At 33.7% G+C, this 17,721-nt stretch overlaps 1 protein-coding gene across 1 annotated transcript in view; it reads left to right on the top strand.

The window, feature by feature from the left end:
- The first annotated feature begins 12,808 nt into the window (after positions 1 to 12,808).
- LOC142317289 (uncharacterized) overlaps positions 12,809 to 17,721 on the top strand; it is a 35,567-nt gene continuing 30,654 nt past the window's right edge. The window contains exons 1-2 of the mRNA XM_075353720.1: positions 12,809 to 12,919; positions 15,110 to 15,220. Of these exons, the coding sequence (XP_075209835.1) occupies positions 12,812 to 12,919; positions 15,110 to 15,220 (219 nt within the window). The 5' untranslated portion in view covers positions 12,809 to 12,811. The remainder of the gene's footprint in view (positions 12,920 to 15,109; positions 15,221 to 17,721) is intronic.

Raw genomic sequence — 17,721 nt, 5'->3', positions numbered from 1 at the left:
AATGTTTTTAACTCGGAGCAGGTGACTCTTGAGGTAGCTCAAAGTAGTGAGGACCAAAGTTTTTTTAAATATAAAAAAAAATATTCCAGTAAATTGAAAATTGTAATGCAAATTTAAAAAGCACTGTACTTAAAAAACAATTCTGTTTAATTTTATCAGTAATAATTATTAGTTTTGTATAAATTAAATTTTGCTGTTAGTTTGAAAAAAATATTAAACAGGTTGATATATGGGAATGAGCAATTTTGATCATTTAGCTAAGCCATAGTTTGAATTGTCAGATCTGTTGAGTATATTTTGTTTCCCAGTCACATAAGTCAGTCAAGAAGTTGAAAACTTAACTGTTTTAGCAGTCTGAAGAAATCAAAAACTTCCTGCAAAATATTTGAATGATAAAGTCAATTTTCATGTAAATGATATACAAGAATACTTTCATACTGCTGGGCAGTATACTATCATTGACTTTACGCCAGCAATCATTACAAAATGAAAATTATCAACAGAAGGAACTGTTAGGTTTTTAAAATATCTGCATGTCTTCAGTAAAATCAATAATTATCAAGTGGACATTATCTTATGATGAAGTCAAGACTTATAGATAAGCCCAAGAATATCAATTTACAAGATATTTTCTGTAACCGCATCTTGTCAATAGCAATATAATGTTGCCTGTGAGATCAGATATTTTGGTGATTTTTTTACGGAGATCTTTAAAAATCCAAATGTTCTCTAATCATCCATGTAGCATTCATGAAAGAACTAAATGACAATCATTAAGATGTTACAGCTAATTACAATGATTCTGCATGAATACATACTCAAAAAGTTTTACCGTTAATGCTAGGAAGACGTTTCGGTAAACAATAGTGACATAGTTTTAGCCTTTCAAAAACCATTTCTTAGCAACACCCTTTCAATGATTTGAATATCTGATCATTATACAACTTATACAGAACTTTGTATTACAGTAGAGATAAATTATTCAAATCTATAAATCTAATAGAATTTTAATCCAAAGATACAGAAGTTAAATCTAAAAAAAATGACCTCAATATACTTTCTCATTTATTAAACTTTTATAAGTTAGCGGTGTGATAATTTACCTCTTTGAAAAAAATACATGTTTTTAATGTTCAGTAGCATAATAGTTTACAAATGCCTGCACAACAAAATTTACATTGTGGAGTATTGGTAGTACCGTACCCGCTTCCAAAGAGAAATAACAAACCTCTGAGGCAGGAAAACTGCTATCTCAAAGTGGCTGAATAATTTACCAGTATAGGTTGTGTTTTTTACAGTAGAATTGGTTTGTCGTTTTGCTTAAGTCTCTTTGCTTTAAAAAAATATCGTTTTTATTTTAGCAGTATTAGATCAAATGCAATTGAGTTTCTCCTACTTTAATTTTTTTAAATAGTTTGTAGTAGTGTTTCACTGTACTTACCAAAGTATTACTAGTGACATCAAAGCAGTTGATGTATTTGAAAAAAATACCAGGATATTTTTTCAAATACTAAAAGATTTTCTTTTTTATGTAAAAACATGACTGCAATGAATGATAAGATTACTTTTTTAGAAAATATTACGGTTGATCGCCTGTAGACTGATGTAGGAGGAGATCTAAGTAGATCAAATACTACAATAAATTCTGTAGGTAGTCTTACACTAGAATTCTCAAATATATAGGTTGCTGATTCATCAAGTTATTCGCTTTGTTCAAACAGGACATGTAAGAAGCATATAAATGTACAGTTAGAAAATGGTTCTGAAAACTAGGATTTCATTGATTTTAAAGAGACTCATGGTTTAGATGCTGACAGAGTATCAGCCAGAAACACCTAATACTTCTGACCAATTAGCCACCCCATATCTGACAACAGATAAACCAGATGAAATAAGTGATAGTGATCGGTGACTGACTGGTCAAAATCAAACAGGCCACCTGCTGTATTTAATGTAATATCAAAGGTAAGACTGTACCTACCATACTGTGCAAATCTATATACAGTTTTGTTAATATCTAGCAATTAATATTTTCTCCTTTATTCTTAATCACTTCACATATACGATTTGGCATCGACTCAAAATATTTACTACACTTTGTTTTAATTTCTTCATCGTGAAACCATACAGGATATTATTATCTAATGAGGTCAATTTTTGTGGTACAATTTCCAGAGTTGTTTTTTGACTATTGACGAGAGATTCTCAATCGGGTTTAAGTCTGGGGGCCTACCCATGAAAGCACTTAAATATTTCATGCTTTAAAAACTTTTCCCACTTTTTTGGCAGTTTGGCATAGTGCCAAATCTTGTTAGAAACATCCCCAAAACATTTTAACTGATTGTTAGGTATGAGCCGGTATATATTTTCATCTGATGTATTTCTAATAAATGGAATCCTTTCCTCCTGAACATAAAAATGTGACTTGTCAGAAAACATAACATTTTTCCAGTCTAGTATTTAGGTCCAATTAGCATGTGCTTTGGCCCACAAGAGCCGTTTTGCAAATTGTTGGTGTTAAAAGCTGCTTTTTAGTTGTCTGAAGAGGTTTCTGTCCAACTGCAAGAAGTTTTGCATCTAACAGTTGTCATATGTAAATCTGGTCTACTAGCTGCCATTCTGCTGTGGACAGCAGATAATTTTGGATCAAGGTTACTTTTTCTCACCAATAACCAACACAGAGTTGGACTCTAATTTTTCTTTTATGGCCACATTTGTCTTTCTCTTTTGAAGTGAAAAGGAACCGGTTCTTTAAATAGTTTTAAAATAGCACTCACTGACCCTAGCCCAACTCCACGCACGGAAACTATTTGTAATTGTGTCATACTGGTATGCTCAGAAAGAGAAAAAATGTTCAAATGTTTTCTTGGAGTTTTGTTCACTATTATTTATTCAAGACACAAACAAAAAAGTAGTAAAATTATTTTGTAATAAAAAATGAAAAACTTTCAACAAAAAACTGTAACATGCAAATTACTAAATAACCAAAGAACAGTAACCTCACATTATATAGTCAACTTAAAGAGTGGGTGTGGTCAAGCAATGTAGCTACAACATAGAAAAAAACAAAAGTTCCCTGTGCCCAAGATTAATTTTCACACAACTGTAATTGAAAATCTAATCTTTTTGAAATCGTTTCACTAATTTTTTCTATAATATTTGCCAATTATATTATTCAGAAGAAAAAGTCAAAATGTATAAACTTAAATTTTTCTACTGATGAATGTAATGTGTTTATTGGCATGTTAATAATCACGGGTACTTCCGTTTTTAAGAATGTATTGTAGTTTAAAATGAGTTTGTTAGGAACAACAGTAAGATAATTAGTTTATTGACACTATGATTATTTTTAATAATTACAATTCTTGTATCTGAATGCCAATTCACAGATGCCAGCAAATGACTCAATCAATTTTGACAGACTACAAAAATAAGGCCGTGATAACTATTTAAACATAAAACTGGTAAACAATTTTATCCATCTCTCTTAGACAAGAGCATGATTACCTTCAACGACTGTTCAACATTGAAACATATGCTCCTAAAACCCATCAAAGTGATTTTAAAATCTGGACAATAGAATGTGCTATAAGGAGATATTTAGTGGCATTTAAAATATATACTGGAAAAACCCAACAGGCGATACAAAAAAATCAGAACAGACTAGAGATGATATCCGAAAAAGAATTAATGAATTCAAAAAATGAAAACAATGAATGAAGAGAAACAAGAATGTATATTCTTTCACCATTGCAATACGGGAGTACAGTTAATTCAGGATATTCAAACAGAAAAGAAAATATAAGTGAATCCAAGAAAACTACTAAAAATTGTAAATATTAGGATTCATATTCTAGTGGTGGTATCTTTCAGGGAGTGCGCCTACTGTAACAACACTAAAGATGCACAAACGCATTCAAAATCCTTTTACGTAACCATTGTAATGGCTTTGTACAAAATGTGTTTTGCTCCTTACCATAAAAATTAATGAATAAATGTTATTTACTTTTTTTAACATTAGGCAAAGACATGCCATAACAGTATTTTTTTACTTGAAATATACATTCCTGTGTAGTGTAAAATAATCTATTATTTTTACAACACCAATTTTATATATATATATATATATATCTGTCTCGTGTCCAACACTTTGCTCCATATGTAAGTGCGGGTCTAACCACTGTAGTATACATTCGGCCCTTAAGTTTTGGATGCATACGCTTGTCACAAAGAACAGCCGGTGATTCGATTATTCACATGTTGTTCACAGCCGCCTCTTTGATTCAATATAGATCCAAGATACTTAAAACTTGTACACTTCGGCATAACTCGACCATCGATCATAACGCCAGGCGATGGTGCTTGTGCATCGCTGAACGGCAAGAACATATATTCTGTTTTGGATTCACTGATCTTCAGACCGTGACTTTCAAGTCCACATTTCCAGCGATTAAAAACACCCTGTAGCACCGCAACACTTTCACTCGTGAGACCCACATCGTCAGCAAAAAGTACGCTCAGCAGCAATTCATCCACGATGTGCGATGTCAGATAATTAATAACAATGTTAAAGACCAGTGGGCTCAGCATGCTGCCTTGGTGTACCCCCATGCTCACATGAAAAGCGTTGATGTTCCTGCCATGCAGCTCACCTTTGTGGTCGCATCGCGATACATGTCCACAATGATTTCAATCTATCGTTCTGGAACACCGTGACTTCTCAATGCCGTCCATATCAAATCTTGCGGCACTCGATCGAAAGCTTTCTCAAGGTCTATGAATATCATATGCAAATTCCTAGCAGCGTCTCTAAACATTTCGAACAGTAATTCAAGCACAGCTTGAATTGCATTCACTGTTGATCTGCCAGACACGAAACCACATTGATTAACTTGAATTTTTGACAGTACAATTTTCATCAGGCGGTTGTTAATGACTCTTTCCCAAAGCTTCATAGTGTGCGACAGTAGTTTTATACCTCTGTAATTGCCGCATTTTCTGGAGTCTCCTTTGCCTTTGAAGAACGGCAAGAGGAAGCTTTGACGAAAAGCCGCAGGCATCGAACTTCCGTTTTTAATTTTGTTGAACAAAATACAGAGAAAGAGGATGCCGATCGCTCCATCAGACTTCCACAGCTCTATGGGCACTTTGTCCGGTCCCACTGCTTTACCTCTTTTCATTTCTTTAAGTGCAGCTTCGACCTCCAATTCGGTTATGTCTTCCACTTCTTCGCCTAAGACGGGTTCACATGATGGGTATTCGGTTCGTGGGAGCTCCTCGTTCAACAGATTATCAAAGTAGTCTCTCCATCCCCACGTTATGTCGTGGTCGTCAGTAAGCAGCCTGCCATTTGCATCCACAATAAACTTAGGTGAAGTTATTGCTTTTGCATTTTTTCGACGCTGTGCCGCCACTTTAAAGATCATCCCATCGCTGTCCGGAGATTCGAGATCTTCATAAAACTTTTGACACGCAACAGCTTTGGCTTTAGCTATTTCTTTTGCCGCGGCTTTCTTCGTTTCAACTTTTTGTTGTCGGAGTCGCTCTTTTTCTGTTGTTAGTAGTGGATCACATTTCGACCACGCCTTGAATGCTGCTCTCTTGGCTGCCACTGCCTTCTTGACAGTCACCTTTCCAAAACCAGGCTTCTCTTCCGTTTTTCAATCGACCTTTCGACACTCCAAGCAGTTCTTTAGCTTTCAACAAACAGACATCTTGGAAAGCCTGCCACATCTCGTCAGCATCCAGTTCAGCCTCTGCTTCAACAACATCATGAATCCAGTCTTGCAATTCTGTCAGAAGCTGCGTCTGCAGAACAGGGCGTCTGTTCAGTACCCAGTCTTTGCCATCAAATCTTTTCCACTTTAACCGACTTGTCTTTAGTTCAAGAGGCGGCCGGAAGGCGCACTTCAGTCAGTAACAAACGATGTTGATCCACAACGTCCTCTCCCAAGATGACCTTACAATCCCTCACAAGCTTTCTCAAGTCGGCAGTGCACAGATGGTAATCGATCTGGGTCGTACGGCCCCCGCTGCTGTAAGTGATCAGGTGACGGGGCTGTTTTCTGAAGAACGTGTTCAGTATCGCTAACTCATGAGCCTTGGCAAGTCTAAATATCTCATTTCCCTGCTCATTTCTGCAGCCATATCCGTAACCACCTTTTATCGCCTTGATTTTGTGTGCCGACATGTACATTGAGATCCGCACCCAGAAACACCTTCTCGTTCTTGGGGAGTTTTTTAAGTAAGTTCTCCAGTTCAAGCCAAAAAGCCTCTTTCTCTGCTGCTGGACACCCTATTTGAGGTGCATAGGCACTGATGTTCCAAATTCCCCTGTCGATCATCAACTTAATGCTCATCAGGCGGTCACTGACTTTTTCAATATCGACAATGTTGTTTTGTAGCTCTTGACATAGTATGATGGCGACTCCATTTCATGATTCTCGAGCCCGTGATAGTGTAGTTTAAATATCTTTGTGTTCGTATCCAAAAAACGGGTCTTGTTTGCTTAGTTACGCCACTTTGTTTCTTGGACACACAGAACATCCAATCTCCATCTCTTCATCACATACTCCAGTTGGTAGCTCTTTCCGTTCATGCTACCTACGTTCCATGAGTCAATGCGCAAAATCCTGGGTCCAATTGGATGCTTCATTTTGCTCGCCCCCGAAACGTCTCGAGCTCTGATCCGTCCACAAATGGACGTGCCGGAATCACGAACCCGAAGGCTAGTGCCCGGCGGGGTAGTGTTATTTATTTCAACCATCATTTCCATAAAGCATGAATCCATTCTTTTGAACCTGTCTGGGTTTAAAAGGTTTTGTTTGTTTGACGTCTTCATGTTGCCTATAATCAAATTCGACCTTTCTTTTCTTTCCACCGGTGGTCTACAGTCGTGGTAACCCAAGGCCTCGTGACACTGTTGGGATCAGTGCTTAAGGTGTTAATGACGTCGCAGCCTCATCTTATGGTGTTCACTTTGTAGCTGAATTTGATTCAAAAAAGGGTATTAGACATGACCCCCACCCTTCTCTGTCTGCCGCGCCACCTGGTAGGTCTTGCGTTGCCCGGATCACACCACGGGGAGGTAGAGAATCGGATAGTTGACCGGTCTGGAGCTATGTCGTTTTCTTAATAAACGATGTTGGGTACTTAGCCCTGCACTCCGTTTCAACCGGCCATTTCGTGTTGGACACGATACGAGCAGTTTGATCGAGATCTCACGACCGCAGAGATGAAAACGTGTCGAATGTCTCTTGGTGTGACTAAGTTGGACCACATCAGAAGCGAACGAATACGAGGCTCCCTTCAAATAAAAGAGTCAGTGGCGGAGAAAATCTCTCGAGAGGGAAACGATTGGTTCGAAAAGATTGATTCTCAGCACCCTACAATGTTACAAAAAAGATAATGGCTCTTGATATCCCGCCAGTCAAGAAACGAGGAAGACCAAAGAATAGTTGGTGTAGGCAGTTGGAAGATCGACGATTGAAACATGGCAAGAGAAGGACGATAGAATAAACTCCAGAATGACCCTCCGTTCAATGAGACCAAATAGAATTGAAATTTTACTGTTTTACTCCTTACCCTGGAGACTTTGTCTCACAACAGATATTATATATGTAATATTAGTCATTATGTATATTAATAAAGCAAGGAAGAAGATATATCTGTCTTTGTCTGTCTCTGTCTCTGTCTGTCTGTGTGTGTGCTTTTTACATTTTGTTATAAAATTACCTTATTTTAAAATTAAAATAAGATTAAGCGTAACATTTTCTTATTATCTGTTGACATTATTTGCTTCTAATATTTTAAGCATGATAAAATATGCATTTGTAATATGTGCAACATCAAAAATACTATGCTGATTAAAATTAATTTTTAATAATATAAATTCATTTTATAAATGAATTTATTATTAATTACCACACAAAATTTATAGTGGTAAATTATTTTAACAGTTTATCTTTAGGATAACTTTGTTAAAGTCAGATTTAAAAAAAAAAAACATTGGTATAATAATCTACCAACCACCGTAAAGTATAATATTATATTATCAGTTGAAAAGATTAGAGATCATAATTATTTGATGGTAAATGCTCTCATAGAAAGTCAATAAGTATTTGAAAACAAAATATTAAATTATAAATGTGGATGGATTGCTTATGTCCTATAAAGAGTTAAATTTACTTTATCAGATCAATTAGATCTAGTCTAGAATAACAATGGACTGAAATTCAAACCATATCAATCCAGATGCAATGGTACTGTATTGCAATAATTTATGTTCTATATTTTATACACTTACAAATGTGTGTGATTTAAGCCTTTTCTGATAGTACTTTTTCCCCTGAATTCAAAGGTGAAACCGATTTTTCCCCATCATGCAAGGGTCTTTTCGAGAAACTGGCATTTGTAATTTCAAACATTTTAATTATACTTCCTGCATAAATAGATGCAGAAAGTATTAACAGTATTAGCAGAAAGTATTAAAGTATGAAAATACACAATATTCAAATATTTGCTCACCTATAAAGTAAGAAATGAAGATTTTTTGCTGTATTTCACCAGTGGAGCTTCCTTCTTGATGGTCCAAGCATATTAAGATTACATTTGTCTTGATACATCTATTCCACACCTGAAATCTCCTGATGAAAGTGTTCCCAGTGCTCCCCCACTGCGCAAAGATTTTCCAGGAAGAAATCTTGGTGCACGTGCAGGAAGTGTACTTCTAAGGACATATTACAACCCAAATTTTTATAAGATCATTGACAATATCACAGAAATTTTTTTGCCTTTAGATTTCCCAAATAACTAATTCATTTTTGAATGCTTGCCAAACTTTTTCCAGTGGATTCAATAGTTCCTCAGACTTTTCATCATGCATTAGTAATCGTATTTGTGACCTACAGATTTTCCTTCATTAATTTTTGCATCACTAATTTTAGGAAACTTTTGTTTTAGGTGCATAACACCAGGGGTATTGTCCATGACCTTGACAAAATTCTTCATTAAACCTAGTTTAATATGTAACAGAGGTAGATACACATTTTAGGATTACACAATGGGTCATGCTTAACATTTTTCTGTTCAGGAATGAGCGATTCTCGCTTAGGCCATTCTTTCCTAATGAAATGTTTTTTTTCTGTCCCTACTATTCCCATTCACACAAAAAACTAAAAGTACTTTGTGTAACCAAGCTGCAGATCAAATATAAGTCCAATTACCTTCAAATCACCACATATATTTCATTCATATTGAAGTTTTCATTTGTTTCTTTCATACTAGCAGAGTGAGCCAAAGGTGCTGATGGGAATTTTATTGACATTATGCAGAAGCAGAGCTTTTAAACTAATTTTAGAGCAATCAATGAACAAGCGCCATTCTGTTGGGTTATGTTCATTACAAAGTGTCTCCATAAAAGAAGAATAGTAATTAAAGATACTAAGCTATTTTTTTTTTGTCTTCAGTCATTTGACTGGTTTGATGCAGCTCTCCAAGATTCCCTATCTAGTGCTAGTCGTTTCATTTCGGTATACCCTCTACATCCTACATCCCTAACAATTTGTTTTACATATTCCAAATGTGGCCTGCCTACACAATTTTTTCCTTCTACCTGTCCTTCCAATATTAAAGTGACTATTCCAGGGTGCCTTAGTAGTGGCCTATAAGTCTGTCTCTTCTTTTAACTATATTTTTCCAAACGCTTATTTCTTCATCTATTTGCCGCAATACCTCTTCATTTGTCACAGACTTATAGGCCATATACTAAGGCATCCTGGAATAGTCGCTTTAATATTGGAAGGACAGGTAGAAGGAAAAAATTGTGTAGGCAGGCCACGTTTGAAATATGTAAAACAAATTGTTAGGGATGTAGGATGAAGTGGGTATACTGAAATGAAATGACTAGAACTAGATAGGGAATCTTGGAGAGCTGCATCAAACCAGTCAAATGACTGAAGATAAAAAAAAAAACATATAAGACATGTTACATAAAATACAGAAAAAAAATTACTAACATACATTTAGTCAAAATCAAACAAAATTTCTAACATTTTCAGGAAAACAAGGTTACTTATATTGTTTTCAGAACTACACAAAAGATATTTAAGATGTTGCAGGAAACAGGGCAATCCAGAAGTAAAAGGATTAAATTCATTTTCTGCACCAAGTACTGTACCAGACAAACTGGATGTAATTCGCCTGTAAACATCAAGAAACATGCAGAAAATCAATCTTTCTAAATAACTTTGTAGAAACAGAATATACATATAAAGACAATAACCACATCATGAAAATTTTACATGAATGTTAACCTGCTGGGTTAGTCTAGTGGCTAAACTAGACATCACAAAATCAGGTGATTTTCAGGTGATATAAAAGGGTGTTGTTTTTATATGGATTTTAATGCTAGACTGTGGATACAGGTGATTTTTATTGGTTGGGTTTCAGTTAACCACACATTTAAGGAGTGGTTTGATCCGAGTCTGTTCAAAATTACACTTTACTGGTATATTTACATTTACAAGGTGCTATATCTGCAGCTACATCAGGCCTGGCAAGACAGCAGTGCTGATTGCAGACTTGACAAGAGCTGGAAAATATTTTTATGTTGCACACAAAAACAACATCGACATTTTTAAAAATTTACTCAATTCTAACCAAACCCATATAAAATGAACAACAATATATTTTCAGTTCAAATGCATTTATCTGATATATATTTTATTGCCAAACTAAAGAATAAAGAGTAATTAAATTTCTTGATTACACAATTTAAATTTATACTGGCCCATGTAGAAAAGATGACAAAATTATTCTAGAAATGATTTCTTTTGAAGTCCATAACATAATCAGGATAGTAATTTCCATTAAGTAGGTAAAACAGCAGAAATTTAAATTTGAAAATGAATATGTAATACATATACAGTTTCACAAAAAAACTGTTCTACAAGTAAATATAGAATTTTTAAAAAATTTTTAACGTGGGTCCAAAAACATTTCATTTTCAAGTTAAAGCTTGCAAAAAATTTCATTCAGATTCTTGTTGCCAGGATAAATGAAACCATACAGAAATTCTTATGGTTTTTGGCTTTTAAAAGGAAATAAAAATTTCCCAGAACATTTCCTAATTTTCTAAAAACTATAATTTTAATTTTAAAAAAATTATAATTTTCTCAATTATGTTATTGAAAAACAAAAAATTGATGTCGCAAAACATAATTTTTTAAGTTTGATAAGTGAACAAATACAATTTTGAAACAAAATTAAATCACAGTATTTAATTTTGTGAAAATTTATTTAAATAATCAACCAGAGATTAAAAAAATAATAAAAAATTGATTAATTAGAAACAGATTGAAACCTGATAGAAAAATACTGTAAAATTTATTACTGAAACAAGAATAATTTTAGGATTAAAAAATATTCAAAATCAATTATTAAAAATACATAAAATAATTCAATATATCCTTTAGTATTTTACACAATATTTTAATTTAAATTCCTTAGATGACTTTTTGACCCATCTTCAGGTTTTTTTCTGTATAATTTCAAAAGTTCTTGTGACTACTAGATTTACTTCCTACTCGTAAAATTTCTTTAGACCCCACACAGACAGTAAAAGTCTATTGGCATTAGCTCAGGTGACTTAGGAGTTTTTTTTATTTTTTATAGTATTGGAATGACTCTTGTTTAAATTTATTATTATAACACAGTATTTATTTCACATTTTACAGTACTTTATTTTTAATAAGTCAGATTTTTTAAATTCTTCTTAAGGACAGATGATGCAACTTACAACAGACATTCTCACAATTAAATTTTCAAATTAAAAAAATTTATTTTGCAGTAGTAATGACTTTAATTCCTGAAGTTCTAGGTTCCATTTTATTCAATCTTTCAAGCCAAAAATCACCAAATTGATCCCTTAATTTTAGTTCCAAAATTGCAGTATAACTTCATTTTACTCTAAAAGTAGAAATGAGGGTGAATTTTTTCCAAAGCTAAAAGGAGTCATGTTTATATGAACAAAATTCCTTATGAGACACTGTACATGTATAGTACTAAAGTAACTGTAAAAGTCAGATTTTGTGTAGCAAGACAGACTTATAGCAGTATAGCAAAAGTAGGCATGCAGTCCAGATATATATTTATGAGTAACTATAGTGTGTACAAGGTACTACAAAAAAGTATTATCACATTTGTGTAATTTTTTTCCATGCATTCAATTCCTAGATGCATTTTTCTCTGTAATGTTATACCACCCACCCATGTCCCAAACAGACTTCAGTAATAAGAAGGAAAATTATATTATTTTGCCCTTGATTTTTTCCACTAAACCTTTGTCATTTTACCAATTTTTTTTCTTTCATATTTTTGTTCTGTGCAATAAAATTTGACAAGAAAATAATTTAATAACCTGTTTATGTACCTTTCTTATCATGTGATGTCATAAAAAATATATAATGAACTAACTTGAAGTGATGACTGAAGGCTGTGAATATACACATACATCTATGTAGTGTATAAACGGTCTAAAAATAGAGCTTTAACAGTATAATTCAATAATAAACCTCTGAATACTATACATATACTTTGTAATAATAATTCTGAAATAATTCTTAACAACAAGTAGTTGATTACTGTTTATGAAGCTTATGGAACCTTTTGTTATTAATAATAGTAACAAGATATTAATGTGACTGGTAAGTGAATTGGAGTTACAATTTATTTCTATTTTATAAATTATACAAAATATACATATTTACTTTGTAGCATTTATTTTTTATTACAGCAAGTAGCTTTAGTACTAATGGAAGAGAAACTGCTGGATATTATTAATGGTGATGTTGAAAAAGATGCTTTAGAAATTGAAGAGAACTTTGTTAAATCAGAAAATTTGAAAGTTGAAAATGAAGTGGTAAGGATTTTGAATTTGCATAAAGTGGAACACCAATTATCCAGATGAATCTTTCCAAGCCCATATCTGAATAAAGAAGGGATAATTTTAAAAAAGTGTATCACATTATACTGGTCATATTCTAATGTTAAAATTGGTTACAATAAGTAAAAAAAAAGAATAAACACGTTTCAATAAAATTAAAAAGAAACCTGAAATATATATACAGAATGATTCAAAGAATCGGGAAATTTTGAAAGTTGTGTTGGTAGCCGTGGGCGATTGGTACCACTTGATAAGTGGCGCCATCCTCTCTAACCTACTTAATTTAATTGCCATTTAATTGTCATGGATCCTTGGAGTGGTGCGCAACATGCATTTGCTATCAAAGCGTTTTACAAAAACAATGACAGTGTGGAGGGAGCGCGTAGAGAATTTCGCCGTCATTTTAATCTGGGACGGCACGATCGTGTTCCATCAACACATGCAATTAAAACATGAATATCTCATTTTGAGGAAACCGGTTCGGCAATGAAAAAGAAACCTCCAGGCCGTGAGCGAACTGTCCGTACACCATAGAATGTTCAAGCTTTACAAGATGCTGTCACACGAAGTCCACATCGGTCAATCCGTCTCAGCATCTTTACAATTGTATAGTTCAAGTGTTCGAAGAATGTTAGTGAAGGACTTGCAATACTATCCATACAAGTTGCAGATCGTCCAGGAACTGAAACCGAACGATGCAGTTGTGCGAGCACAATTCTGTAATGTAACGCATCATAAGATAAATGATAACAAAGAGTTTGTTCACGAACTGTGGATGTCAGACGAAGCGCATTTCCACCACAGTGGATTTGTTAACGAGCAAAATTTCAGATACTGGGCACAAGAAAATCCTATGCAGCTACACTAGCGTCCGTTGCACAGCCAGAAAGTGACCGTGTGGTGTGCTATATCATCTTACGGTGTTATTGGCCCTTATTTTTTTGAGGATGACAACGGTCTTGCGATTACAGTGACGTCGGCTCGTTACGTAGCCGTGCTTGAAACCTTTGTTGTGGAACAACAAAAGAGATTTCCACCGATTCTTGACACAGCCTGGTTTCAACAAGACGGAGCAACGTCACATACTGCATGAATATCGATGGCAGCTGTACGCCAATTGTTTGGACAACGTGTCATTTCACGAAATGGTGACATTAGATGGCCTCCCAGATCACCTGATCTCTCAGCTTGCGATTACTTTTTGTGGGGTCACCTTAAAAGATACAAAAAAGATACAATACAGCCTATTTTGATGACAAATTGCCTGTACTACCCAGTAAAATAAAGATCGATAAAAAAATTCCTGTTGAATCAAAGCTTTTCTTTGAATAGTGTTTAAATTTTCCAATTAATGTACTATTTTTTCTTTAAATTGCCTAGTTAGTTTTAATTAACTAGGCATAATTAATATCAGTCCATTTAGTTTGACATCTGGAAAATTGGCGCCCCAGTGTATTATCTTTTTATTATACCTAATATGTCTTTTGACCTTACATGTAAATTTTTTGATTACATACAGTTCATTTCTTAACTCATATATATATATATATAGCCCACCAGATTGGTGTAGTGGTTAACTTGTGAAAAATCAGTTGCTTAACTGCTGCTGTTGAAGGTTCTCAGGTTCAAATTCTAGTAAAACTTAGTTGCTTTTATATGGATTTAAAAGTTAACCGCTGGATACTGATGTACTTTGGCGGTTGAGGTTTAATTTACTATATATCTCGGGATGGTAGGCCTGAGTGTACAAGACTACTGTTTATATATCATTCTGATCTCATTGGGGCATGGTGGGATTTCTTTACTGTTCAGTTGTCAAACAAATTGCAACATACACTTTGAGAAAATAAAGTGTATAATATATATATAACCATTGTAATATTCTATTAATAGTAAATTCATATAAAAATAAAATTAAAACAATTTTCTTCTTTTTTAGCTAATTTTGTCATAATACTGGATTTTTCTAAAATTTTTAGCAAGATAGTTTTTAATGGTATTTACTACCAAAAATATTTATTTTTATGATATGTGATCTGTATATAAGTGTTACTAATTAGTAACTGTATAACTATGTTACTAAGTTCCAGTCAGAATAAAAAAAAAAAACCTTTATTGAAAATTAATTAGTTTCTAATGTGTTTTCTTTATCTTTTTTTTTTTAAGGAATCTGAGATCTTATTGAATGATGATGTTTCACCACAGGTTAATCTTAATATGAAAAGCAATGAACTTCAAATAAATGATTTTCGCACAGTGAAGACAAAAAATGGGATGGTATTTTATCCATGTCGTATAAGTATTAGCCATTGGCTATTTTAACAAACATGATTTGTCTCTTGTTAATTTCATTACTGTGTATATATTTCAATGTGTTCGTTTTAAAAAAAATGTTTATGACTGTATTTAGTTCTGTTTAATTAATATCGATTTATTGAGATGTTTGTGAATGATAAATCGTCAATGTGTGAGACCAAAGTGTGTTTTTGAAATTCATTAATGACTGAAATATGTGAATTTTAACCTGTTGATGGAGTTGACGTTTAAGTAAGCTTTGGGTGATTTGTTGTTAATTGTATTCAGTGTTCATGTTTCAATATTTATCAGGTAGGCAGTTTAAAGTGGACCTGCTACAGACTAAACATGGTTGTGACATAAAATCTGTAAATGAAAAGAAAATAATATAAAATCTAATTTTGTGTTTACATTAGGAAGACTTAACATATCTACCACATTTTGACAAAAGATATCCGAAGTGATCACCCTGCACAGCTGATGCAGCAATGGTAAAGTAATCATATTGACAGTCACCTGATGCAAACTGTTGTCAATGACTTCAGTTTTTTATTGTGAACATTTGCCTTCAGTTATTGATAGAGTAGGACTTGCAACTAGACAAATCGTCTAGTCAGAATTGCACTAGACCAATCGTGGTGACAAGGAAACCACTGTTCTCAAAAATGATTGCACTGAAGCATGAATAGTTTATAACAGACAGTAATAGATTATTACAACAGTAGTAATCCTCCAATAATAGTACTAATAGGAGCAGTGTAAAAGGTAACACTCAAATACCTTAGTTCAAGCTCTCTCAGTTTGGTTTTTAAGTTTCTTGCCCTGTGTGGAATATATATATATATATATATATATATATATTATATATTATATATATATATATATATATATATTAGTGTTTCTTGCATGCGCACCATTTCATCAGATTTATTTCCAAGTTTTTTTAAATGTTTTTAATATATTGTTAAAAGAGTATGCGAATTTAGAAGAATTTAAAAAAATATATTTATTTATTTTATTTATTATAAAATTATACATTATAAATAATGTTTTCCAGTTTGATCATATATATATATATATAAGTATGTTATATTTTTATAATAAAAAAAATCAACTTGAACAACCCAAGTACAGAATTATAAAGTAAATGAAATGACACTTACCTTATTTTTTATTCCAAAAGTACCTTTGCTGGATCCTGCATCATCAGCTGTATATTATATGTTTATATAAAATTACATATCAAACATAATAAAAAATTAAAATATTGTAAATAGTTAATTTTAATATTAAAATTTCAATGTAGTGAAAATATCAAAAAATTTAATTTAAATAATACTAGGTAAAGTTTGGACATTTTTCAGATATTTAAACTTATAAATACAAAAGATTCCAACTTGATCAACTTTCGGACAGAATATGAAGATGACAATAAAGATATGAGGTGCGACAATAAAGTACTGAGACTGATTTTTCTTTGCAAGATGTGGCAACCCTGCAGCTTGCATAGGCACACCATCTTTGACCTTGGTCTATAAGCTGCTTCTAGTCCAAGCGACACATTGATGCAACTGCTCAGTCGTGAGTTGTGCTGTAATAAGTGAACATGTGTTTGTGTCCTTCGTCACAGCTTTTTGGACATCTTGTGTTTGAAAATGGTGTCCCTTGACCGCCATTCTGACTCTTGGAAATAGAAAGTCGCACGGAGCGATATCTGATGAATAAGGTGGCTGTGGTAGTACTGAAATTTGTTTTGAGGTTAAAAATTTCTGTACTGACAGAGCATTATGGGATGGCGCATTATCGTGATGCAGAATCCAATTATCAGCAATGTTGGCACGGACACTAAGAACTCGTTTACGAAGTCTTTCTAAAATTTCTTTGTAGAAATATTAGTTAACTGTTTGTCCAGGAGGCACCCGCTCTTTATGAACAATTCCCTTGGAATCAAAGAACCACACAAGCATGCATTTCACTTTTGACTTTGACATGCGAGCTTTTTGTGGTCTGGGTGATCCCTTTGAGCACCGTTGCGAACTTTGGCGTTTTGTCTCTGGATCGTATTGAAAAAACCAACCTTCATCACCAGTGATAACACGGCTCAACAAATCTGGATTGATTTCAGTTTGCTCTAACAGATCGGCTGTTACATTTTTCCGTGTTTCTCGCTGTTGTTGTGTGAGATTTTTGGGGACCATTTTTGCACAAATCTTTCTCGTAGTTAATATTAGACGAACCGTTTCTCGATCGATGTTGAGTTCTTCTGCAATCATTTTCACGGATAATCTTCGATCAGATCGTACGATTTCACGCACCCTGGTCAAGTTAACATCTGTCCGCGAGGTTGATGGTCGTCCACTGCGGGCTTCATCTTCAACATTCGTTCTGCCTTCACTAAAAGTTTTATGCCACCGAAAAACTTGAGCTCTTGACATAACCTCCTCTCCAAAAGCCTTCTGAAGGTTACCATAAGTTGTCGCGTT

Source organism: Lycorma delicatula, chromosome 1 (assembly GCF_047948215.1).
Source record: "Lycorma delicatula isolate Av1 chromosome 1, ASM4794821v1, whole genome shotgun sequence".
Lineage (NCBI taxonomy): Eukaryota > Metazoa > Arthropoda > Insecta > Hemiptera > Fulgoridae > Lycorma > Lycorma delicatula.
This window is presented reverse-complemented; position numbering and strand designations above follow the sequence as displayed.